This window comes from Esox lucius, chromosome 16, assembly GCF_011004845.1.
Source record: "Esox lucius isolate fEsoLuc1 chromosome 16, fEsoLuc1.pri, whole genome shotgun sequence".
NCBI classification, from domain to species: domain Eukaryota; kingdom Metazoa; phylum Chordata; class Actinopteri; order Esociformes; family Esocidae; genus Esox; species Esox lucius.
This window is the reverse complement of record NC_047584.1, coordinates 7,040,294-7,066,201: the sequence shown is the minus strand read 5'-3', so window position 1 is coordinate 7,066,201 and position 25,908 is coordinate 7,040,294. Positions and strand designations below refer to the sequence as shown.

Here is a 25,908-nt window from a genome sequence, read left to right as displayed (position 1 = left end):
AGAGTTTCAACCACTTGAGAAACTGAAATACATTTTTGAAAAGAGAAAAACTAAATGAAAGAGGAATTCTTATTCTGTTCTTCTGTTTCTATTGTTCAAATGAATGCGGTGGATGGGTGGACATGGACATGTTTCTAAGATATTTATTGTGCTTGTATTGCTGATGACTGAGTAGCTTCCACACATGTGTATCAGCTAAAGGCTTCCACATTTTGGACATACCAACAAAACATGATATAGGCTACATCTGTCCATGCCATCATTAAACAGAGAGATGCTGCACCATGGTGACAGCTTTCCTCTAGATTTGAGCCTTGGAGATGCTGGGAAGCCCCATGAGATCGAAATTTGCTGGCATCACCCGAGGAGAGATGTCTCGGAGTCAACATCAGTAGGGATTTCAGGGTCTAATCGAGCTCTGCCGATTCCCTTAGGCAGCTCGACTGTCTCCAGAAGTAACTGTGAATCCAGCAACTACCCCTTGCCCCCCTATCGACATGCTTCGAGTTCCCTACTTCAGTGGTTGATGCCAAAACTCTGAAGGTGACTTCCAGTGAGTGGTGGGGGAATCAATAAATCCAACTTCTAAACACACTTGAGAATAATGCTGTTTGTTCAATGTTCCACATGTTCCATTAAAATCAGTAACATGAAATGTAGGAGGTATTACAAAAAGTCAACAATGAAATCGCTCAAGCTTAAAAATCACAGTGCCTTGACGGATTACACTTTGGTCATGAAGGCTGCATCATTGCATACACATTGGAATTGTCCACTGGTGGTTCTAATTAGCTCTTACACCCTTGATCATTTACTCTACCTCAGATTTGAGACACTTGTGCAAATGGTGGGAGGAGGCAAGGGCGTTAACTTTGGATTTAGCCTTTGAGACAGGACCTTAGATGAATTGGAGGTTCCCGAAATTTTGGAAAAAGGCCTAAGTTGTGTGTTTGTGACTGGTGGGGGGCATGAAAAGAAAATTTCAAAAAGATTGTCACACAAGATAAATATTAATAAAAAAGGCTATGTAAGTATTTGTTGATAATTAGCTTGATCTTATATATGAAATATCCTAGAAATCTAATTAATTTGTGTGACCTTTTTAAAAATGGTAATTTTTTATACAAAATCTTGTTCTCAGGCACACCTTCCAGGTATGCTGGCACAGTCACGCCACAACTTCCAAATCATTTTTGGGCAAGGAGGCGGATTCTAATGTTAGTTTTGGAGACTTTGGTGACCCCACAGTGTAAACAAGTTCTGCAATTCTGTGATCCTTGGATTTCTTTGACACCTGAACCATTCTTTTCACTGTGCGTCCAAGCAAAGTAAATATCCTTCCCCTTCTAGGCAGATTCATCACAGCATCAGTTGTTTTACATTTTCTTAATGAATTACCAAATAGTGAGTTTCTCATTCAAACCCTTCCTTTAAGACTTTTTTGGAAATGAAAGAAAAAGATGCAGTGGTCTCTTTATTTTTTCCAGAGCTGTATGTGTTTTTGAGTAAAATTATTTATTGATTAATAGAATTTTCTTTAACAATTTTCACACAAATGAAGGTTATACTTGTGATATTTTGTGTGTAAGGTCAAGTTGATAAACATTGCCTTTTCACATTGCCTTTTTTGTTCATAATATCTAGGGTGCCAATATTAGAGGGCACTGTATATTTAAGAAATTATTCAGGGAATGCTGGTAAACATTACACTAGTAAATTAATTTCCTGTAAAAAATGGTTTTTGTCTCTTTCATATGAAAAATAAATGTTGTCTTTTTTTGAATGCCCAGCCTCTACATTGGTCAAAATGCAATGTAAATATTTTCATATTGCCCGTTTCTCTACAACACTTTGGACTGAAAATATTTTCAAGTTATGGTATTTAGTAAAGTGGGATTGGTTGTAATCCCATATAAACAACACAAAAAAAAGTGTTTATATGAGTACATAATATTAAAGGTGCCTTATCAAGCATTTTCCATTTAAAATATCAGACAATAACCCTTACATATCATCAGTTAATGTTAAAAACGATCTCGCAGAGTCTCAGGACTGACACTACTCCCAGTGCCATAATTGCAAGTAATATGTAGAAGGTCGGGATGTTTGTTGGCGTGTACTTCCTTGAAGGTGTGTGAGGTGAAGGCTAATGACAAGCTTTGTTTGGGTTCATGTACACCGAGTGCTCCAGAAATTAAAATATATGGAATTAACTTGGGCATCAGACAAATCACCAAGTAATACAAGCATAAATTTGGATTTGGCATTCATTAGATGGCGAGAGCTAGAGTTTGTGTGAACAGTGATGCAGAATTGGCTAAAAAGTTACATTAGATATCTCATTTAGCAGATTGGCTAGATAGTCAAGGCAAGATTGATGGTGATGGAGAAACAATTCTTTGACATAGAAAATCATTAGATGTTCTTTTTTTTTTTTTTTTTTTTTTGTGTATGACAGCAGATACGAAGTCTTTGGTCGAGACAATGAGCTATGGTTAGCTAGCTTAGTTATGTGTCCGAGCTGACACTTTTTGATTCCATTTCCTACTAGAAAATAATGTTACAACCTGATGTTCTCTGCAAACGATACAGAAAAACAAACATGCATTTTGGGTTGTTTGACCAAATCTAATGCAAAAGTTACTATTGTTCAGAATAAGCAATTAAATTGCCTGTTAGCTAGATTTAGCCTTGTGCAAAACATGCATATCAATGTTCCAGCTAGCTAGCATGATTATGATTTCATGTCCACTAGCAAGCCATCAATGAATATCTGAAATGTGATAATGCATAACACACATTGATTTTGATTGGTTTAGCTGATTACTTTGTTCATTCTGCAGGCATGAAAACGGTCAGGGGTGAAAAAGGTGAGAAGGAAAATTGTAAATATTCCATATTTTAAAGCATCAATCAGATGCATTTTGAGATGCATTTTTTGCCAACCTGGGGAGAGCTGGAGAAACTTAACTTCAGCCATGATTCAAAAATATTATGGCCTCCTTACTAAGTATTATGCAAGCCATTTCATGCCAGCCTGTCATTGGGTCTAACATTTACAGTATATGAGGCACAATGTGGTAAGGTCACCACAAATGGCTTAATGCATAACCTGCACAAGAGATGGTGGACATGCTGTAACTTAACTTGTCTACTCTTTCAACATGATTAACAGGCAATACAATGTTATGTAATTCAGATTTGAATACTTTATATTACAGATCGTAAAACCAGATCTATTTTTTTTAATTTGCCTGGACCACCAGTCTCTTCATGGCCCGCTTTCACTGTTTTACCACATGTCTCAGCTTCTCCCTTTTCTCTTCTTCAGCAGTCTTCACCAGATTCTTGGGAGCCATACTTGCTCTGCTGCTTTTCTTTCTGATTCATCATCTGCTAGCGTTTGTATGTGGCTGCTGCAGAGTTGATGTTCTTGCATAGTGTTCTGTCCACCTCCCCGAACTTCACATCCTCCCTTCTGAAGAGCTGCATGGCTGTCTTCCCCTTGGACTGCAGGGTGTACTTGACCGTCTGGATTGCATTAAATGTTGGTACATTCATGTTGCCACTCCTTTGGTCAATTACATCATTCATCAAACTAAAAGAAGACTCAACTCTTGGTCCGTGAAAGATGGAGAGGCAACATTTAACCATCGCACTCAGGGAGGGGTACTTATCTGGCTTGTCAAATACATAACCCCACCACTCCACCATGCTCCCTCCTTGAAACTGGGGACGGTCAGGTCAACAATGAACCGCACAAGTTCTCTCTGGATGTCCTGGTCTGATGGCAAGAGGTGCCTCAGAATACCACTCAGTCTGCCAAGAAATGGATGAGAATTTGAAATCAGTGTAAAGACATGAGGTTACAGAAATCCCAAAGTACCTGGTAATATGGCAAAAAAAACCATAAATGTTATTCTTACCTCTTCAACTGGATGGTTGCCTGTGAGTGGCCTCTCAGAAGAGGGTCCAGAACAGACAGGGCTGTCTGAGTCGGACTGGCCAAGGGGAGCTTCTTCTGGAGGTACACTGCAGTGGTGATCTAGGCTTTCCTGACATCTGCTAGGAATGGCACCAACAGCTGACACAAAACACCAAAAACTGACCATTATTTTAAGTATCTCAGAGAGAAAAAAAGTAATGCAGGTGATGCAGGGTACTTACAGCATGATTGGGATTCTGGCTCCTGAACGTGTCAGCCTCCTGTCCCACATAGACCTCCTTGGAGGGCAGCAGCATATGATCCTCCAGGACCATCTCCCTCAGAGCCCTGGGAGACAGCTGTGTAAGGGAAATAATTAATGGGAGTAATAACTTAAGTGCCTTTTAAAAGACCCCAGGTTGCTTAACAAAAAAGTAAACACTCAACTGATAGCACAGACAACATCAAAATAAAAATAGGGATACAATTAATATACTAATGTAGGCAGAGTGGGTGTAAGGAGGAGTTAATTACCTGAGTAAAGTGAGCTGCATTTCAAGCCAGCATCCAGTTGTTTAACAAAGGCTGCATCCTTCTCCCCTAAAACACTCATTCTGCAAAAATGATGTTTGTATTAGTGTTAACTTCTAGTTGAGCCGTATTAAAATAACAGTGGAGCACTTTACCTTCCGCCTTGTCAGTCCTCTCACCTCAAAATCATCCACACATCCTGGAAAAACGAGTTGTAGAGATTTTAGAAAGAAGCACAAACATTAACCAGTGTTTCTTTTTTGTGATTTACCCTTAGCTATACAAGCTAGCAGCTAGCTTTAGTAACAATTTCTAGCTAATGTTGGGCTAACATTAACGGTAGCGTTAGCTAATAATTTTCCACCGGAGCTTTGGCTGGCTAACGTTGCGTTCTGTCCTGCTGTGTGCAATGACAGAATTCATCAAGCTGTAGCTAACGTTAGCTAAGCCTATTGCAACAGAGCTCCTGGGTAACTTAGATATACCAGAAAATATAAAAATTATTGAAACCATCACTCACCAAATTCAGTCAGTTAAATCGCAGAGGCCAGGTGGGCTTTCAGCTTCTGAATGTTCTCCCTTGGTGTGCACGCTCTTGTCAGCACGAGCGAAGCAAACTGCTTGTAAACCAATCAGGTAACTATTCGCGCACCTTTTCGTAGTTCGCTGAATCTATGGTACCGAACCCCCCCCACCCCCAACAGTTTCTCATCGAATCTACACGATTCACGTAGGTCACCTATTCTGGTTTCAAAACTGGTTTAAAAAAAGCTGATTGATTTTCATGTCTTATTCTGTGTTCTGTAATTATGGAAAGGGCCCATGATCTTCAACCCCATCTAAAATGAAAGTCTGAGTTCATTGCTCCAGCATTGATGGTTGGAGTTGACAGTGCTTCAGTAATGAAAGTGTCAGAACCTAATGGAGTTGTAGAACCCATATTCAACTCACTGCCTATCAGTGGCATAAATACTTTCATAGTGAACCTTTATACTGTAATGGACTAATATTGGAATTTAAGCTGATTATAAGTCAACAAATAAAGTAATGTGAACACCCAAGACACCTATTTAGTCATGGATTTGTTCTGATTGGGCAGTAACAGATCAAGCTTCAACCCACCTTATAGATTAATCAAAACCTGTCTTGGTTGTGAAAAAAGTAAACATATTTCTCCTCCACCCTCGAGAATGTTGCACTACCATTTCCCTTAGATTTACCTCTCCATTTGGTTCCTTAAAATAGAGCTCTCAGTATATCTCCTGACACCTCAACTGTTTACAGTAAGCCACAGATGGACTACCTTTCCAAGGAGACTAACAAGACAATCTTCATGGACCTGGCTGTCAATCCAACCCCACTTGGTCAATGTAAAACTGTACCTGACCATTGTCCCTGACTGTCTACAATTATTCAAGAATAATTGGGGCAGTCACTCGTGAATGTGCTTATAAGAGTTCTTTTAATAACAGTGGGATGGGTGATCGAGACCCTATCTAAATGATAGTAATGTCAACTAAGGGCTCCCTTGGAATCAATCACTGCCTGCTCTGAATTAAAGAATCTGACACACGATAGCCTTCTAGATGCTCTTGTGACAAAGATAGATGAAGTGATATTGTTAATGGAGATGATGGCCCTGGGATATTTAGGTGGTGTCCACACCTAAAAGACCAGTTTAATCTGTATTATCACATTTGCCATCCATGGACATGGTCCCAAGCACTAAAGCAGATCAGAAGAAATATCTTGGGAGCAGAAGCTGTTGGATGTATTTGACTCCAAATCAGAAAACCTGACACTAAACAAAAAAAGTTGTTTTTTAAGTATTTTTTTTATTTTTTATTTTTTAAAGCAAACGCAGATGTCAGCGATATGAGACGTCTGGTTACCATTTTGAAAGGCTTTTACCAAAAGCAGTAATATGGGACATTAAAGACTTGTAACTCACATCTGGGTGTGGGATGGCGTATTGTCCCTGAATTGTATAGGCCTGTGTGAATGAAAAAACAGAAATTGTCATATAAGAATACATTTTTTCATGGAATAGGGCTAACACAAAGATTGGTCGGAATGTCAGTTTTACAACTACTGCTCATTTCAAGTGAATGTCTCATTCAGGGATACAGCATATCAAGATTTCCTGAGAAGTTTCCACTGTCATTCGTCCAGCTTGTTTAGATAAGATGAACACTGAACAATTAAAAAATACTTCTTTGTAATTAATTATTACTATAAAATATCCTTGACATGATATCCCTTAAAACAGGGCTGCTCAGTGCTTTTCCTGGAGAGCTAACGTCCCAGAGGATGGTAGTTTTGTTATCCTGCTAATTATTAGAACCAGTTATGCAAACTGTTTTAAAGAAACCGTCCCAGACACCAGCTTCCCAAGAACAGGTTTGAGCAGCTCTGACTTAAAAATACCATAGTTGACTATGTTTTAACTGTAATATATATAACGGTACAATGAGAGCTTGCATGCACATAATTAGTTATGAATGCTGCTGATATTAAACATTCTTTTTCGATGATTGACCCACAGTGGTAACAGTCCAATTGCCATGCTGTCTGTTTCTGTGTTATTGCCCTACCACTCACCATACAGTTTTATGTTAATACTAATGTTACAGAAGTGGGAATAAGATCATCTGAATAGAATTGCATAAATGTCTGAACAAAATCCTGGGAACAATCCTGAAGGTCATAATGTGCATACTCCAGTCTGCTGACTTCAGACCTACAAATACTAATGCCCTCTATTGAACAGTGACCTGCAAAAAGCTCATTCCCTATATCCCTCACTACTTCTTAGTAAAGCTTTTCTATCAGGCTTGGTACAGAGCTCACAGCTGTAGAGCCATGATAGTTTACTCCCATTTTTATATAAGCCCACAACTAAGAGTCAATCAAATGAGGTTAGTGAGGTTAGTATGTAACAACGAGCCATGCGGACTGGTGGCTTCATTCTACACATGGACAGTAATACTTTACAGTAATACAAGGAAACCTTTTCAAAGAGTCTATAAATAGTTTATAATTATAATATTCATGATATTAGGTATGTGTAAAGAATGGATTTACAATGGTATTTGTAAATGTATTTACTGATGCTAAAATAACCATTGGCTCTTACCTGGCCACCTGAAAAAATGACGGGGGTGGAAGCAGGCTTAGGGCGGTAGGGAATGGTGGCACCTTTTGGTGGGGACTAAGAGAAGGGGAAGAGGCAAAGACAGTGTTAGACCAGAACTGATTGAGTGACCTTACGTGGGACTGACATGAGACATGATGGAGACAAAAGTTGCATCTACACTTCTACCTCACACTGTAGGTTGTGAACTAATGGTGACTCAGTAGAAGAGTTTTAAATCGCTGTCCCATCCCAAAAGTCTCTAAAACATAGGCCTCTAAATTACGCCGTTATATTCTCCATTCAATCCAAGGAAATAACAAACATACAGCTAAAGTAATCCTGTTTATATGGTACTGTAATGTTTCAACACAGAAATCTATTGGGGGGAGCTGCACCAAACCTTCAACTCATACACTTTTTAGTAATAAAGAACATTTTTAGTATTTCTATTCTATTGAAATATTCTCCAACCTTTTGATGTCACTAATAAAACACACATCAAAAGACAGTGGAGTCCTTATACCAAGCCACACCACTACAAATATCACCAGGGGATGAGATCGCACCACTCTTCATCATGGCTGTATGGTTAGTTCTGTCTGTAAATATTTTGTATGAGAAAATGAGAGAGCAATTTGGTAAATCTTTATTTTTAAGAGGAACGAGTATATTGGTCCAAATGTTAGGATAAAGAGCCCTGTGAGGATTTTGGTCCAAATAATAAGTTTGGGTAAATTAGATGGAAATAAGTATTTTTTCCAACCTCTGTAAAATAAACAACATAAAAATGCCTGACAAAATATTTTAAATGTACTAACTGCATCTCTTTGGCTATGTTTAAACAAGCAGCCTAATTCCTTTAATCTATAGTTTTCATGCCTGTTAACATGTCTGATGTTTTACATGCACCCATAGTTATTTAGTTTTCCCTGTTTTCGGAAGCTGCTTGTGTGAGACACAACAAGATTTTCTATATTTGTTATGGTAACTGAAATAATTGTACATTTGTTAATATGCTGTTATTCCTTGCCTTCCTATTATAATTGTGACCAAAAATCCTTTATATTGGTGATTCATTAATGACATGGCGATTTGCATTGATTTTGTCCAATTTGTTACAAAAATGGCCTGAATTTCCTGATGTTGCTTGATTTAACCATTTCATACTTGGAAAGTGCGGTGATTGATAAATATTGGGTATTTATTTTTTGTAAAAGGTTAATTGAACAGTTGTATGAGATAACAGTTTGGTGACTTGTTAAATATTCAATCTGTTGAAAAATTGATTTTGTTAAAAAAGGTCACAGAATCATAAAATCCTAGACATACTGTTCAAAGAGGACTATCTAACTGATTCATACATTTTCTCTTTTGTCAGACCACAGCAATTGGTTTTCTCTAACTCCTTAACATTTGGGAAAAACATTTGCTGGAGAACCATGATATGTTCTCCTTCCATTATGTCAGAAACCAAAATTGCCATTACAGCCAGAGTTATTTGGTAGGGTGCTAGGGACAGTTCAGAGTGTCAAGAGTAGCATGGTTTGCTCTCTATTAGGACTGAAAATGGCCTCTCCCTACACCATTCTTTACCTCCAGCATGACCACACAGATTTGTTTGACACACTGGATTATGGCTTCGGGGGTCCCGGAGATTGTCACAGCACGCTCTGTGGAATTGGGAAGCATATCCCCTGCCACCTGAACCTGAGCCCCTGTGGACTGGGTGGAGAGAGAGAGAGAGATGGAGAGAGAGGGGGAAAGAGAGGGGGAGAGAGAGAGATGGAATAGTGAAACACAGATAACATCGATACTGTGTTGTAAATGATGGCAGAGAGTCACAGAAAAATAAGGCAATTTAGTATGGCCAACAGATGTCATAAGGTAGACATTAGTTAAGCAGATTCTTTGAGGAGTGAAAGGTAAAGAGTACAATATTGGCATGATCTTGATTAATAGTATTAAGAGATATTAATGAAAAAAAATAAGAATAATCAACTTGGTGCTTATTACCCATATGAGACAGAGTATGGTCACATTCAGGGGTTCAGCCATTTTTACGTTGACATGGTGAGCATTTAAGGTTAACAGCCTTGCTCAAGGGCAATTTCACCTACTCGGCACCCGCTGTCACTGGTCCAGTGCTTCTAACTGCAGGACTACCTGCTGCCCACTTAGTTCCATGCCTGATGTGCATAGTATTGTTATCTACAGTAATGTACCTCTCTCATCTCCTTGATCTTGGAGCCTCCCTTTCCAATGAGGGATCCACACTGGCTAGCTGGCACCACCAGCCGCAGGGTGACAGGAGGCTTGCTGGTGGCTGGACTGTTGCTCATTGAATTGATTATATCCTAGAAAGGGAAAAGTATGGGGAACATGTTGCCTACTGTAGGTGAGACTTATCTCTTTACTGTTTTGCAATCTTTTTACTCTTTTGCTGAACCTTGCTGCACTTTCTCAATGAAAATGAGTTTTGTTAGGGTAAAAAATATATACCTTTGTTCCCTCCCAACATGATTTAGAACTCTAACAGTAACTCTGCATACAAAGGAGGTTACTAAGAACAAGGGAAATGATGATACCTCCTCAAATTTATAGGCAATCATTGCAAAGGCCTTAAAGATGGCATCTGTTGGGCCGGTAATGGTGACAATCCTCTCAGGACAATTGCCTTCTGATATGTTGATGCGTGCTCCGCTCTGTGAATAATAGCCAATGTCATTATGAGCAGGCCTAGGACTGACATAACTCCTAATAACAATTTACTACATAATGAAAGGAGTGAGGGTTTGACAACGTACCTCCTCACGCATTTTTTTCACAGTTTCCCCTTTCTGGAAGTTAAACGGGAAACAGTATTTGTTTTACAGAACTGATTACATTCTATGATACATTGCATCACCTATTATTCTAATTATTGTCATGTTCATCATACTTGGTTATCACAAAATCTTGCATACCTTGCCAATAATACTTCCAACCTCCTAAAGAAATACAGGAGCATAAAGAAAATATAGCACTTATTATTTCAAATTCATGGTCTTCAATCGCTACAATTAACTAGGTTAAAGTAAAAGCTTTTTGAGAAATCACTTCCAAATGAGAATAGCAATGTACTTTAATAGGTCGAACAGCCACCTAATCTAATCGTAGCTCAAACTAATACATGCATGCCGTCACTCCATCGTCTTGGTCTGGCCTGGTATGACTAGAGAAGTCGTGCTGTGTTGGCTTCCTGCGCTAACACTCTCTGACCTCTCCTCCATGCCGCTGAAGGTGACATGCACTCAGCCTCTCCCAGCAAGACAGCAGCTCAGTTACCAGCAGCCATCATCTCAACAACAAACTAGGTCTGGGAACTAACAGGACCTCACAATATCACATTGTCACGATATATATGGTGCTGATAGATATGTGATGCAATTCTGACGATTCTACCGTTGCAAAGATTTAATAAAAAGATTATTGGGGGATTCTTGGGGGATAACATATTGCTGCAGCAGAGGGATAGACAGAGCAGTAGACATAGCAATAAGAGAAGCCAATTAGTGCAAAAATATAATTTATATTTAAAATCATAATTTTAAATATGATATCCTGTATCCCTATGAACAATATCATGATATGGATTGTAACTGTGGTGATTTAGCTCTTCACTACAATTACCATTCCAAAAAACAGTTATAAATAATTTCTGTAAAATATGACTTTTCTATAATGATTTGGGTTGAACACATTTCAAGGTGAAGAAAGACAAAAATATATTCCTGTCACCAATCAATCAATCAGTCATGACTCAGGTTGAACATATACCAACAATTATCTAGGTTTCACTTTCAGATCTAGTGGTTTCTGATGACTAAAGAGTGCTTACTTTGCCATGCATGAGGAGGCGAATGGTGAGGGTGACATTGAGGCCACCCTCTGGCTGGACTTTGTTGGGCTCCATACTGGGGGTGGAGGTGGGGAGAGGAGGATGGTTGTGGATCAGGGTTTGCTCAGGAATGGAAGGAGTGTGATGGAACAGCAGCCGGCCGGTCACCTGCAGCACAAATAGGGGATGTACCAGGAAAGGTTAGGTAAATCCATCAACCAATCAAAGTTTAGGTCAAGTGATTCAATTTATTTTGGATGCATTTATTTTAGGTTTGGATTCCAGATAATGTTGTACAAAGGGTTAAAATCAAGTCCACAACAGCCAAACAGATTTACCATTACTAAGTTATGGATGTCGCTATATTGGCGGACAATAAAAAATACATTGTTGTGTAAAAGAAACTGAAAGAACCCCACATTTTTCATATATTTTTGGGGTACTTACACCTGAACTTACAGTTCACCAAAGGTCCCCATCAACCTTCACGGAGATTGAAACATTTTGCAAAGGGTTGTGTCCAGATGTGGAAAGCTGCTACAGACTAATTGTCCGAAGTGACTTATGGCTGCAGTTTCGACCAAAGGTGCCAAATATTGACTAAAGCAGGTGAATAGTTATGCAATCAATTATTGTTTGTATTTCAAATTAATGTGATGGTGGTGAGTTACCCCTAAAAGCCAAGCTATTGGATGTGTATTGTGGTGCATTGTTTGTGTAATAAATAGTTAATCTAAGACATGGCATTTCCTGTCTGAGACACAATAAAATGTGGTCCAACGTGGGTTAATACTATTGAGAGCCACTGTACCAGATAGAGATTGTCTATAATAGAACAGAATACAACTGAGCTTGGAGGCCCTCTGACCTGCCACAAGTCGTCACTGGAGCGAGACAAGGTACAATGTCTTACAGGAATCCCTGGCGCAGTCAGTATGCCGCAACCAGAATAATATGGACCACATGTAGTGCTCAAGCCTACTTGCTCCTGTCAGTGGCTCAGGATAAGTGCACCTGATAAATGACTAGAATGTAAACGGAAGAACCAGTGACACAGGTGTTGAACATACACCGCACAGGAGCGCTGTACACCCACATTTATCCCAGCTTCCTTTCATACAGCTGCATTCAACAGACAGTAGGAAGTCAGGGAGTTACTACTTAGCACTTCCTTGCAGCCATTACCAATGCCCTTTGGCCATTTTTGGTTGCCTCAGCTTTCAGCTCCATAACCACTGCAGTTCATTGTGCGGAACTCACTCCTCAATCAGTGTGACAGCTGATAATAAATCAAAATAATTGTGGTTTGCTCGTACAGGCTGTCATTTTTTGTTAAACAACACCATTTCACTTTCTTACAGCCATTGACACTATCCTTTGGTCTGTTGTGTGGCAGCTACCGCAAGAATTCATGACCCGCTGACCAGCTATGGCCACATTAGAACCTCTGGTAGCGGCCTGAGGTTGTTTCTGCTGGACATTGCCATTGAACGATCTTTCATTTAGAATAATGAATATAGTCCCATCCCATGCTTGTGTGTGATCAATAAAAAAACGTGTCAGCTAATATTGTTTAAAGTCAATATGTTGTTTGTGTAAATTCATATAATTTGCACATTTCCCTGTTGTTATTGAGAGCAATAAGTGGCTCAGGCTTTCCGCTAAAGGGCCTCTGGCCCCTTTGTTGGTAGCCGTAAAATGATAATCAGACTAAATGCATGGTCAAGTACTACTTGCAAATTGTATTTTTTCATGATATCAAAATTGTGTACATTATACAGAATATTGAAACTGAGTTCAATCAATGAATCAAATGTATTTATAAAGCCCTTTTAACAACAGTAGTTGTCACAAAGTGCTTTTACAAAAACACCTGGCCTTAAACCCCAAGGAGCAAACAACAGTAGTGTTGAATTTCAGTGGCTAGGAAAAACTCCCTAAGAAGGCCGAAATTTAGGAAGAAACCTAAAGAGGACCCAGGCTCAGAGGGGTGACCCGTCCTCTTCTGGCTGTGCCGGGTGAACATATTAAGAGTCCAATTAGAATGATTAATAAATGCATGTGGGCTAAATCCAGAGTCAATTTAAATTTAGACCAGGTAAGAGGCATGACCAGATGGACACGGACAGGGACAACATGGGGGAGGGGGGAGGTGTCAGCACAGTGGCAGCTGAAATTGTAAGGCATTGTCTTGATCTGCAGCACAACCAGGAGGACTTTGGACAGGGACAGCAACGGGTCCCCCAAACCAGGTACTCCACAGGTGTGGACCAGGACCTCATGTCCTCCTAAAGTTTAAAACGGGAGGAAACTGGGAAAATTCAGAAAATGCATTCCTCATATCAACAATGATTTATAGTGGAGAAGGAGAACTTAGTGGGAAAGGAGAACTGACCCTACTCCCCCAGTACAATAATATAGCACCGTAAGATCTTGGGACTGAGACAGGGAAAGTTGACTTCTATGTGGAAGATGTGTTTGCATTTTTATTTAAATTGTTTGTTTTTTAACTGATTTATAATGTGAAATGATTGCTTCTCTACACTACTGCATGATTTTTCAGGTAAACGATTCTACCTTGAATCAAAACCATTTCTGGCAACAAATCCGGGCCTTGACAAGAAATCAATAGGTAAATCTCACAGTCAATCATAAAACTGGCAGATAAGTAATACTGTGAAAAACAATCCTTAACACATTCACTGCAGATACAGATGAGTGACAAATTAATGGAAAAACCTGAATAAATGAGTGGAGGAACATAACGAATGCAAATGCTTCCATACAAGTGTACTGGATGATAAAATTAAACAATTAACATCCTATCATTGTCTAATGGCATGAAAATGCTGATCAGGCCAAGTTGACCTCGATTTTGAATCAAGAATGCAAGAGGAAATTATCTGTGGGTGTTAGACCGTGCTCTCCATCACCACAACCATCATAAAAAAAAACAAGTAGACTCTCAGTGCCTATAAACAGGAGTGTGTCCCTGATTAAACTTTTTCTCATTTTTAAAATCGAAAAACCTAGAATTTCCAGCCAAACCCAGACATAACCTAGGGCTATCATCTCTTTTGTCCAAAGCAAAGTTAGTAAACATGCCCTGTCTAAATAAATGACAAAACTTGTAACAGATACCACAGGCAATTTTATGCAGTCATTTGTAACTAGGGATTTTTCTTATATTCTCACCTGATAGAAATGTATTTGAATGGCTCACTATTGCAAGAAAAGCCTATGTTGATATATTCTAGGGACAACTATGAAGAAAACATAACGCATACACCACAGTTGACAAATGGTTATATAAAAATGGTTGTGAATATATTGAACAAGGATGTATACAGCGATATAAGCCCAGCTTGGAAGTGAATCTAAGTGTTGAGCATAGTGTTTTTTGTCTCTGTGGGAGAAATTGTCAGTTTGCAGAAGGCCACAGTATGGATAAATTCACTTTTCAGGTGTCAGGATTTTTTGGTCACGATGGACCCCCCTTCCACTGCCTGCTGGAGGATCATTTGTGTGGATGACTGGGGTGGGAGGGGTCTGTGATGATATTGCCAGCATACTGCCTTGCCCCACGGTCATGTAGGACCTTGATAGAGGGCAGCTTGAGGCTTTCCTGTCTTGCTGTTTATCTAGCGCAGTGTCCTGAAGAGGAAATATTTGTCCGATACAATTGACAGTGTACAGAAAGAAGAAAAGAGGTCTGCTAGTAAGAGTGCTGAAATATCAGTTGGATTCGGCTGGAGTAGCTGCACTCCAGAGGCAGTGGGAATGTTGGTCCCTCCGCCCTGAGGCCTAACTTAGATTATTTTTTTTCCAGTAGCACAGCAGAGTTGTATTGATCAGGCATGTAATTGCAATGCTAATGGATTTGATTAATATAGCTCTTTTATGCATTAAAACCACTGTTATGGAATTAACTCACCACATCCACTGCTAGTTTCTATCTGACTGCGAGTTCTAATGAACCACTCAACATGCACAGTGTTGCACACGCTACAGTATTCCTGTCCCCCCTGCCATCATTAAGCAGGATGGGCTTTTATGTCATTATGTTGTCTAATCCATCTTGCCTTCAATGTGCCTGTTGCCCTGGATTGATTTAAAAAAATATTAGAATATAGAAATGTACATGCAACATGGCCTCATGTAATTGGCTGACCTACCTCATGCATGTGTCACTGCAAGGACCTGTGTCAAAATGTCCAGTTGAAGCAGATCCTGTGTGTGAAATAAGGAGGCTGAACCATATTGATTTAATTTATAGGTGAAATCAATTAAATTAACTATATATATAGGCTTATAGATTTATTCTTGAGAATGTAACTTCTAAATGCCACATCAACAGTATTACCCCTTCATAACCCAAACAAAGGTTGTTTTACTTGCTTGATTAGAATCATCTAAATGCTTTGCATCTATCATACTGAATTTATCGGCTGTCAGCCATCATGTGCAAAGCTCTGACTGTGGATGTAGTTGCATTCTATTTATCAGCTTAGTAGTAAAGAAAGTAGTTGTTTTGATTTGAACAGAAATGAATTACAATGGGGATTCATACTGTTGCCTAGTCTATGGGACCTAGCATAGTTAAAAGCAGTCTTTACTTTTCTGTAGCAAAACTTGAGTTTAAAAAAGGAATTACAGAAATAGATTTGGATTCAATTATTAGGATATTTTATGAAAAATTGTTACTCATGAAAACTGAATACAAATAAAGTTGCTTTAATTGGTCCATGAGTAATATAAATAATATACTCAGCTCAAAAGAATTAAGAATTAAATCACACATCAAGTCCTGATAAAGGAAATATATTAAAGATCAAAATCTTGACTGTAAATTGTGTAATTCGTTCAGAACAAAATTATGTCGTTGGAAACCAAAATCAGTTGGCTAGCACGTGGAGGTCTCTGCGACACTCCAAGGATACAGTGAGGGAATTCTTTTTTATATCCCCTGCTGATTTTGCCCACTGACAAAGAAATTATCAGTCTATAATGTTAATGGTAGGTTTATTTGAACAGTGAGATACAGAATAAAATAAAAAAATCCAGAAAAACGCATTACTTTAATGCGTGAAATAAGTATTTGATCCCCACTTAGTCAGACAGATTTCTGGCTCCCAGGTGTCTTTTATACAGGTAACGAGCTTAGATTAGGAGCACACTCTTAAAGGGAGTGTACCTGTATAAAAGACACCTGTCCACAGAAGCAATCAATCAATCAGATTCCAAACTCTCCACCACAGCCAAGACCAAAGATCTGTCCAAGGTTGTAGACCTACACAAGGCTGGAATGGGCTACAATACCATCGCCAAGCAGCTTGGTGAGAAGGTGACAACAGTTTGTGCGATTATTTGCAAATGGAAGAAACACAAAAGAACTGTCAATCTCTCTTGGTCTGGGGCTCCATGCAAGATCTCATCTCGTGGAGTTGCAATGATCATGAGAACAGTGAGGAATCAGCCCAGAACTACACGGGAGGATCTTGTCAATGATCCCAAGGCAGCTGGGACCATAGTCACCAAGAAAACAATTGGTAACACACTACGCCGTGAAGGACTGAAATCCTGCAGCGCCTGCAAGGACCCCCTGCTCAAGAAAGCACATGTACAGGTCTGTCTGAAGTTTGCCAATGAACATCTGAATGGTTCAGAGGGGAACTGGGTGAAAGTGTTGTGGTCAGATGAGACAAAAATCTTACTCTGGCATCAACTCAACTCGCCGTGTTTGGAGGAGGAATGCTGCCTATGATCCCAAAAAACCCCATCCCCCACCATCAAACAGTTTTTCTGCTAAGGGGACAGGACAACTTCACTGCATCAAAAGGGACGATGGACGGGGCCATGTACCGTCAAAATCTTGGGTGAAAACTTCCTTCCCTCAACCAGGGCATTGAAAATGGGTCGTGGATAGGTATTCCAGCATGACAATGACCCAAAACACACAGCCAAGGCAACAAAGTAGTGGCTCAAGAAGAAGCACATTAAGGTCCTGGAGTGGCCTAGCCAGTCTCCAAACCTTAATCCCATAGAACATCTGTGGAGGGAGCTGAAGGTTCAAGTTGCCAAACATCAGCCTCGAAACCTTAATGACTTGGAGAAGATTTACAAAGAGGAGTGGGACAAAATCCCTCCTGAGATGTGTACTAACCTGGTGGCCAACTACAAGAAACGTCTGACCTCTGTGATTGCCAACAAGGGTTTGTCCACCAAGTACCAAGTCATGTTTTGCAGAGGGTTTGAATACTTATTTCACTAATTAAAATGCAAATCATTGCATTCATAATATTCTTGACATGCGTTTTTCTGGATTTTTTTGTTGTTATTCTGTATCTCACTGTTCAAATAAAACTAACATTAAAATTATAGACTGATTCTTTGTCAGCAGGGGATCAAAGATTTTTTTCCCTAACTGTTTGCCTCCCCAAGCCTTAACTAACCCACCACCAAACCGGTCAAGCTGGATGATGTTGCAGGCAGCATAACGTTCACCACGGCATCTCCAGACTCTTTCACATCTGTCACGTGCATAGTGTGAACCTGCAATCATCTTTGAAGAGAATGAGGCAGCAATGGCAGACCTGCCAATTCTGGTGTTCTCTGGCAAATGCCAGACAAGTTGCACAGTGCTGGGCTTTGAGCACAAGTCCCACTAAAGGACGTCAAGCCCTCATTCCACCCTCATGGAGTCTGTTTTTGACAGCTGGAGGTCATTTTGTAGGGCTCACGCACAAAGGAGCAGATACCGGTCCTGCTGCTGGGTTGATGCCCTTCTACGATCCTGTCCAGCTCTCCTCATCTAACGGCCCTTCTCCTGGTATCTCCATGCTCTTGAGACTGCACTGGGAGATACAGCAAACCTTCTTGTGGCAGCACATATGGATGTGCCATCCTGGAGGAGCTGGACTGCCTGTGCAACTGTCCACCAAGTACTAAGTCATGTTTTGCAGAGGGGTTGAATACTTATTTCACTAATTAAAATGCAAATGCAGGTACCGTGACATGCTTCCAGTAGTGACAAGGACACCAGAAAAATGCAAAACTGGACAAGAATCCGTCAGGAAGGATGAGAGAGCAATGGTCTGTGGCCACCACCTGAAAAACCATTCCCATTTTGGGGGTTGTCTTGCTGTTGCCTCTCCTGTGCACCGTCACTTTCATTTGCACCAAAACAGGTGACATTGAATCCCTATCGCCTATGCTTCCTAACTGGACTGATTCATATCTACTACGAACCCTGTGGCTCTAGCAGTCTAGGGTGGATGGTACATAGACCCATAACATAAAACTCATGCAAATTAGTTTAATGTTAAGGCACAATGAGAACAAACGACACAGACAAATAAAGCTACCGTCAAACATAGAAAGTTTATTATAAACACAGGGTCAAGGGGTTAGGGAAAAGGGGCTGACCTGGACACAAGAAATGAAATATTATTGTCCAAACACCCCTAAACTGAACTTCTAACCAATCCAAAAATACAGTGGGTGGTCTGCCCAGTTTTAACTAGTGTTTTAGACAGTTTTCCTACGAGTTGTGTATGTCCAAGGGCGACTTTTCCCAGGGACACAGGGACAAACAAAGCACACAGGTTGAACAAGGACTAAACAGCAAACAATTGACTAGACAATACCAAACAAAACACAACAGCAATACATACATGAAACAGGATAAATTGAGATGTATCTGCTAAACAAAGTGGTGTATGAATGAACAAAGTGTCTGTCTATCAAAAAGGGTGTGTATCCCAAGAGTGTCTACAGTGGGGAGAACAAGTATTTCATACACTGCTGATTTTGAGTTTTTCCTACTTAGAAAGCATGTAGAGGTCTGTCATTTTTATCATAGGTACTCTTCAACTGTGAGTGAAGGAATCTAAAACTAAAATCCAGAAAATCACATTAATCACCTACCAACCAGTAAGAATTCCAGCTCTCACAGACCTGTTAGTTTTTCTTGATGAAGCTCTCCTGTTCTCCACTCATTACCTGTATTAACTGCACCTGTTTGAACTTGTTACCTGTATAAAAGACACCTGTCCACACACTCAATCAAACAGACACCAACCTTTCCACAATGGCCAAGACCAGAGAGCTGTGTAAGGACATCAGGGATAAAATTGTAGACCTGCACGAGGCTGGGATGGTCTACAGGACAATAGGCAAGCAGCTTGGTGAGAAGGCAACAACTGTTGGCGCAATTATTAGAAAAAAGAAGAAGTTCAAGATGATGGTCAATCTCCCTCGGTCTGGGGCTCCATGCAAGATCTAACCTCGTGGGGCATCAATGATCATGAGGAAGGTGAGGGATCAGCCCAGAACTACACGGCAGGACCTGGTCAATGACCTGAAGAGAGCTGGGACCACAGTCTCAAAGAAAACCCATAGTAACACACTACGCCGTCATGGATTAAAATCCTGCAGTGCACGCAAGGTCCCCCTGCTCAAGCCAGCGCATGTCCAGGCCCGTCTGAAGTTTGCCAATGACCATCTGGATGATCCAGAGGAGGAATGGGAGAAAGTCATGTGGTCTGATGAGACAAAAATAGAGCTTTTTGGTCTAAACACCACTCGCCGTGTTTGGAGGAAGAAGAAGGATGAGTACAACCCCAAAAACACCATCCCAACCGTGAAGCATGGAGGTGGAAACATCATTCTTTGGGGATGCTTTTCTGCAAAGGGGACAGGACGACTGCACCATATTGAGGGGAGGATGGATGGGGCCAAGTATCGCGAGATATTGGACAACAACCTCCTTCCCTCAGTAAGAGCATTGAAGATGGGTCGTGGCTGGGTCTTCCAGCATGACAACGACCCAAAACACATAGTCAGGGCAACTAAGGAGTGGCTACGTAAGAAGCATCTCAAAATCCCTGCTGCAGTGTGTGCAAACCTGGTCAAGAACTACAGGAAACGTATGATCTTTGTAATTGCAAACAAAGGTTTCTGTACCACATTAAGTTCTGCTTTTCTGATGTTTCAAATACTTATGTCATGCAATAAAATGCTAATTAATTTCTTAAAAATCCTACAATGTGATTTTCTGGATTTTTGTTTTAGAATCCGTCACTCACAGTTTTATCAGAGTACCTATGATAAAATTATAGACTTCTACATGCTTTGTAAGTGGGAAAACCTGCAAAATCGTTATTGTATCAAATCCTCACTATATGTCCATGTGGGGTAAAGCAAAAGAGTCTCTCTAGGAGAACCAACTGACTGGGTTTTAAAACCAGGGATGTGAGATGCGATAATGTATAAGGCAAAAATGAACACGTGGTGCAATTAGGAGGGGTGTCCACTGATTGGTCCACCTCAGCAGTTAGGCAATGCACTCATGACTGCCAGGTGGGAAACACCAACGAGCACAATCAGGAACATAAGGGACACCTGGGGAAACGGTAGGACGGGAAAAACACAAACGCACATACAGGGTACCTGCATGCGTAACAATATCCCTGAAGTTTAATCGACTTGGTGTAATAATAACGTATTCCCTTCATTTTTTTGAGCAGTGTACCAGTTGTTTACAATAAGGTACACTATTTATTATGTACAATCATAATAGAACTTTTTCAAGTTCCTGTAAAACATTTAATCTGTAAAAAATAAAGGTTTTATTCACCAAAACTTCAGCCACAGGTGAATTTCTATTCAGTTACCTCATTTTGTTTGTATGTGCTAGAGACATTATTTTCTTATTGAATCGGTTAGGCTCTTCTGAATCCACTAGTGTCAGCCATTAATGTAATACATTTCATAGGCCCAGGGTATGTTTAATCAGAGTAAGGAAGTCAGAAAAAATAAACAGCTGTAAAACCTCAACAGTTCTGTGACGCCCAGGACAGAATGCTTGGCACTACTAATAAAACAGTTAATCAACTCAGATACTAAGTAACAGTTAATAAGTGCCAAATTTCCTGATTGGTAATGTGGTCAGAAATCTCAAATAAATTGTTTCATGTTTAAAAACTAAATTGCTAATGATAAAGATAGTGTTGTTCCTGCCAATTTATTTGAGATTTCTGACTAATGTCAAGACGTGTCTTCCGAAGGACATCTGATGATAATCTGACTATTTTCGAACTGCTCACTCAACCAGGAACTCTAGACTGGAATCCTCACATCCCAATTGCATCGTCCTCCACTGGACATATTGGGCTTATCTGCAAGCAGGATTTAAATCCCTGGTCTTACAATGAGTTAACCGTGAATAGTAAAAAATATTTGAAACCTTCACATAGCCCTTTACCAGCTCTCCTGATTTCAGTTGTTATGGGTTTGATAATTAGTTGACAAGTTGATTTAGGTCTCCTTGAATTAATGCTGATTCACAGGTCATTGATGTAAACGAGAATATGAACTCAGTACTATACTTGGTGTAGAGGCGCTATGATAGCATAGAGGGTCAGAATATACAATAAGGACAGAACTATAATAACTGAACTCTACGATTGATGTGGGTCAGGATATAAGGGGGAATGTTGTACACCAGCTGGTCATTCTCTCCACAGTACATGGACGCCAACCAGTGGTTTCATAAGCACACTCGAGTAGCTTGACAGTTGCATTAGGGTAGAGTGCGTAGAGTATGGTTGTGAGCATGCAAACTTGCAGTGCTCCAATGTTGAGAAATACAGAGTCCGAAAAGTGCTTGTCCATCTTTGCATTGTGTCCCACTAGTCAGGAAATAAATGATCCACTGACAATGAAGCTGGACATGTTAATTTGGGAGAGTTTGTCTTGTAGTAGTTCTGGAATTATGCTGTTGATCGAAGAGGTAAGGTCCACAAACAGAATCCTTGTGCTCTGAACATTTTGGGTTGTCCAGGTGTTTGATAGTGTAGTGGAAGCCCATCTTGATAAGCGGTAAGGTGATAAGGTTTGCTGTGAGTGAGGGAGGGAGTGAAGTAAAGTGGAGATTGAGGTCACCTGCAGATCGAGGGTCTTTTGAGTGTCAAATCTGCAGTAATATTGGTAGAGCTTGTTTGGCAGAGCTGGGTCAAACAACAGCGGGAGGTTTCATTTTTTAGTTGGTCCCCGTTGCTTTTCCAATCAGAGTAAATGTTGCAATTTGTGAATAGCTGTTCTAGCCTTGCTCCATTCTTGTGTTTAGCAAGTTATTCCTAATTCAAAAATCTTCTTTGCCTCTCTACAGAGGGATATATACCTAATCATTGAGTCCTCTGTGGCAGAGACTTCTATGTAAACAATTTCTGATTGTTGCTATGTGACACAAAGTTTTTGATGGAATAGAGTTTTATGCTTTGCAGTTTCAAGATGAAGTCTGTATGCAGGGATGAGTTGGAGCATGAAATGGTCATAGTCCGTTCTCAGCAGGGGTGGTAGTGCAGTACACTTTAAGTGGTCCTCTAAACATGGTCCAGTTTTAATCACGTCTTGTAAATTTTGCCTGGGAAGATCTGCTTTAATAAGGCTTGCATGGTTAAAATTCCACGTGATGGTCAAAGTAGAATGTTTTTGATTATGTGTAAATCATTAAGTTTCTATCTCAGTTATCTGGTCACCCAATAGCTGCTGGGCTGTGACATCAACTGTAATAATAAGTTATATGAAAAGTGTAACATTTGTAATCAACATCTAAATGTTATAAATACATATCCACACATGAAAAGGTTTCTACTGATAGTTAAAATCAGCAGATATTCTAACTGGGAGATGAATGTTTAACTAAATCGTCTTTAGCATGTGTTGAGGCAGACTGAAGCTTTAGAAAACAAATACATTTTGACATTTGAAACGACTACAGAAGGAGCTATAATCAAAACGATAGAGCCAACAAGGCAGTTTGAAGAGATGTCCTGCTAATGAAATTGCTGTTAACTCAGCTAAACAATTGATACAATATTTACTCCTGGAGACATTTCTTGATTTTATCCTTGATATTGCAGTATGCCCATATACTGCTTGTTAGGCTGTGGCACACTGACATAGAAACATGAAACATTAAACCAAAGCAGATTAAAATAAATTAAATTAACACATTTGTAAACAACATTAAGTACATTTGTGTGAAACTCCTGCCCTAGAGAAATGTCAATAGAAGTCTGCTAATGTTTAAAGATTATATTCTTTGGGAAAATTTTTTGGATAAAGGGTTTGTTCTCAACACCATTGCCTTAAATTATTAAGCAATGCATTAAAATTTCACCTTTCCATACAGAAAATAAAGAAAACAACCACCCAAAAAAATATGTTTTGGGCACAAAAAGAATGTTGAATTTGCTATCACAACACTCAATCATTATGTGTTAATAAAACATGGGTGTGTCCTAAATGCCACCCTTTTCCATGTACAGTGTACTATTTTTGGTCAAAAACTAAATTCTCTGATCAACAGTAATGTATGTTGTAGGGAATAGGGAGCAATTTGGTGCACAAACTACCTCTCAGTTCTGCAAAGATGATGTGATTGATTCGGCACTAGCTGGGTAAGTGTTATGGTGAAGGCTGAAGACATGACCAACTCTGGTAAAATGTTCTCTAAGAGCATGCAGCATGTTTAAAATATGAGCCAAGGTGAACAAAATTCATGGCGAAAACCTTAAAGTGATTGCTGCTAGCGCTTTCCAAAGAATGTCAATTAAAGGTATAGACAGGGCTAGCAGATTCTTTTTTCACAAACAGATAACTAAAATGCTGACTGCCTAATCGACCTCAGTCTCTGGTACACATTCAACATCATTACAGTAATTACTGAAATTATTGAAATTCTCCATCTCAAAATGTCTGGCAGATATCAAAAGGACAATCCGTCTTAAGTCATGGGTTCGTGCAATCTGTATGGAGTGTATCTGAAAATCGGTGTGTCAGGAGGAGTACCTGAATGAATCAAAATGGGTGTATAATTGGGCGGATTTGCTACTACTGAAAACCATTTTAGGGGCAATTACAAGCCAATAAATCATTGTGAATGACTTCTAGTCACATGCATTACAGAGGAAAAACTAAACTGAAATAATTTAGTAGTGGTCTGGAAGAGGAAGGGGAAGAGAGACTTTGAGAAGACAAAAAGGCAAACAGTATGAAATATGCAGCATATTAGGCAGGAAAAACAAGCAATCCCACAAGTCATTTATTGCTATTGTTCCATAATGCAGGGTTAGGCAACTGTTACCTTAGGAGGTCAGAAGCCTGCTGGGTTTCTCTACCTCATCATTAATTGCATCTGGAGTCCCGGGTCTAAATATGTCCCTGATTAGGGGGTTGCAATGAAAAAAAAATTGAACTGTCTTTGAGGGCCAGAGTTCAATACCCCTGCCATAATGCATTACAAATATGAATAATTTATATTCAAAGCAAAACCAAACCAAACCAACCTCAAAAAGCATTAAATGTTCAGCACTACTCTACTACTTTAGGTGCTTCTCAGAAGGAACTGTAATAGCGGTGTCACTGACAGTAACTAACATGGAAATTACTTTTCTAGAACAACAGCAGCCTAGGCAATTAATGCTGTCACCGTGATACCCAAGGAGGAGGGTATGAGCAGGACACAGTGTTGTTCATTACCTCTTGTCAAGCAGCATGTTTATTAATTACCCAGTTAATGACAGTCACAGTAAGAACACGAATGCAGTGCATACAAGCAACACTACACCTATCGTTCCCTATATACACAGAAACAGTTATTATGGCAGAGAAGGCCATTATACTTATTTTATGGTGACATTTTACCTAGTCATCAGGCTGCAAATTATGTTATTAGCATAACATATGGACAGGCATTATAACAGGTATCTGTAATTTTCAAATTATATGCCATTTATTATAATATACTCTTTTCATGATGTACAATTGTCTGAACCTGTAATGTACTTTGATATTACATGACCAAGTTAGCTGTCTCAAGTTCTGTTCATAAATTATGATAAGGGGACTGAAAGTAGTTTTATGTTAAGGAACATTGTTTTTGCCTAGAATGCACAATTTGTTTAATCTAATACCCTCCCTGATAGCCATCATCTTTGCTTTGATTCAGTGTATATTAATTAGTCAAAGGATGCAGTGACTTATTATTATTTTCTTGACATTTGGTCTGATAATAAAGCAAAGATCTTAGCATGTCACTCCATATAGGCAATAATGTGTGATTGCACACGACAGGGATGAGCTCAGCACCACATCGTTAGAACACAGGGCTGGCTGAAGTACAGTAGGAGGTGTGTGCTTATCCTTGCGTGTGTGGAGCCAGTGTTGCCAGATTGAGCAGTTTCCCACCCAATTGGGATATTTTTAAAGACAGTGTGCGGGCAAAAATGGGCTTGGGTGTGTCGATTTACAGATAGGGTTGTACAGTAAAAATTTGGGAGAGTTCTTTTGTTGAGTTTGCGGGTGTTTTGTGCGGTATACTGTCAATACAATCTGGCAACCCTGTGTGCAGCTCATAAAACCCCCTTATTACAT

General features: G+C 39.7%; 1 protein-coding gene across 5 annotated transcripts in view; it reads right to left on the bottom strand.

Moving 5' to 3' along the window:
• LOC105007398 (poly(rC)-binding protein 3) overlaps window positions 1-25,908 on the bottom strand; it is a 152,588-nt gene that overhangs the window by 15,984 nt on the left and 110,696 nt on the right. For 4 of the 5 annotated variants that reach the window (XM_013131193.4, XM_020055033.3, XM_013131194.4 and 1 more), the window contains 8 exons: window positions 11,470-11,637; window positions 10,556-10,579; window positions 10,397-10,429; window positions 10,178-10,294; window positions 9,815-9,946; window positions 9,186-9,314; window positions 7,593-7,667; window positions 6,408-6,449 (listed from right to left, as the gene is read on the bottom strand). In XM_013131193.4, coding sequence (XP_012986647.1) covers window positions 6,408-6,449; window positions 7,593-7,667; window positions 9,186-9,314; window positions 9,815-9,946; window positions 10,178-10,294; window positions 10,397-10,429; window positions 10,556-10,579; window positions 11,470-11,544 — 627 coding nt within the window. In that variant the 5' untranslated portion in view covers window positions 11,545-11,637. The remainder of the gene's footprint in view (window positions 1-6,407; window positions 6,450-7,592; window positions 7,668-9,185; window positions 9,315-9,814; window positions 9,947-10,177; window positions 10,295-10,396; window positions 10,430-10,555; window positions 10,580-11,469; window positions 11,638-25,908) is intronic. The other variant, XM_020055034.3, reaches the window with a different exon arrangement.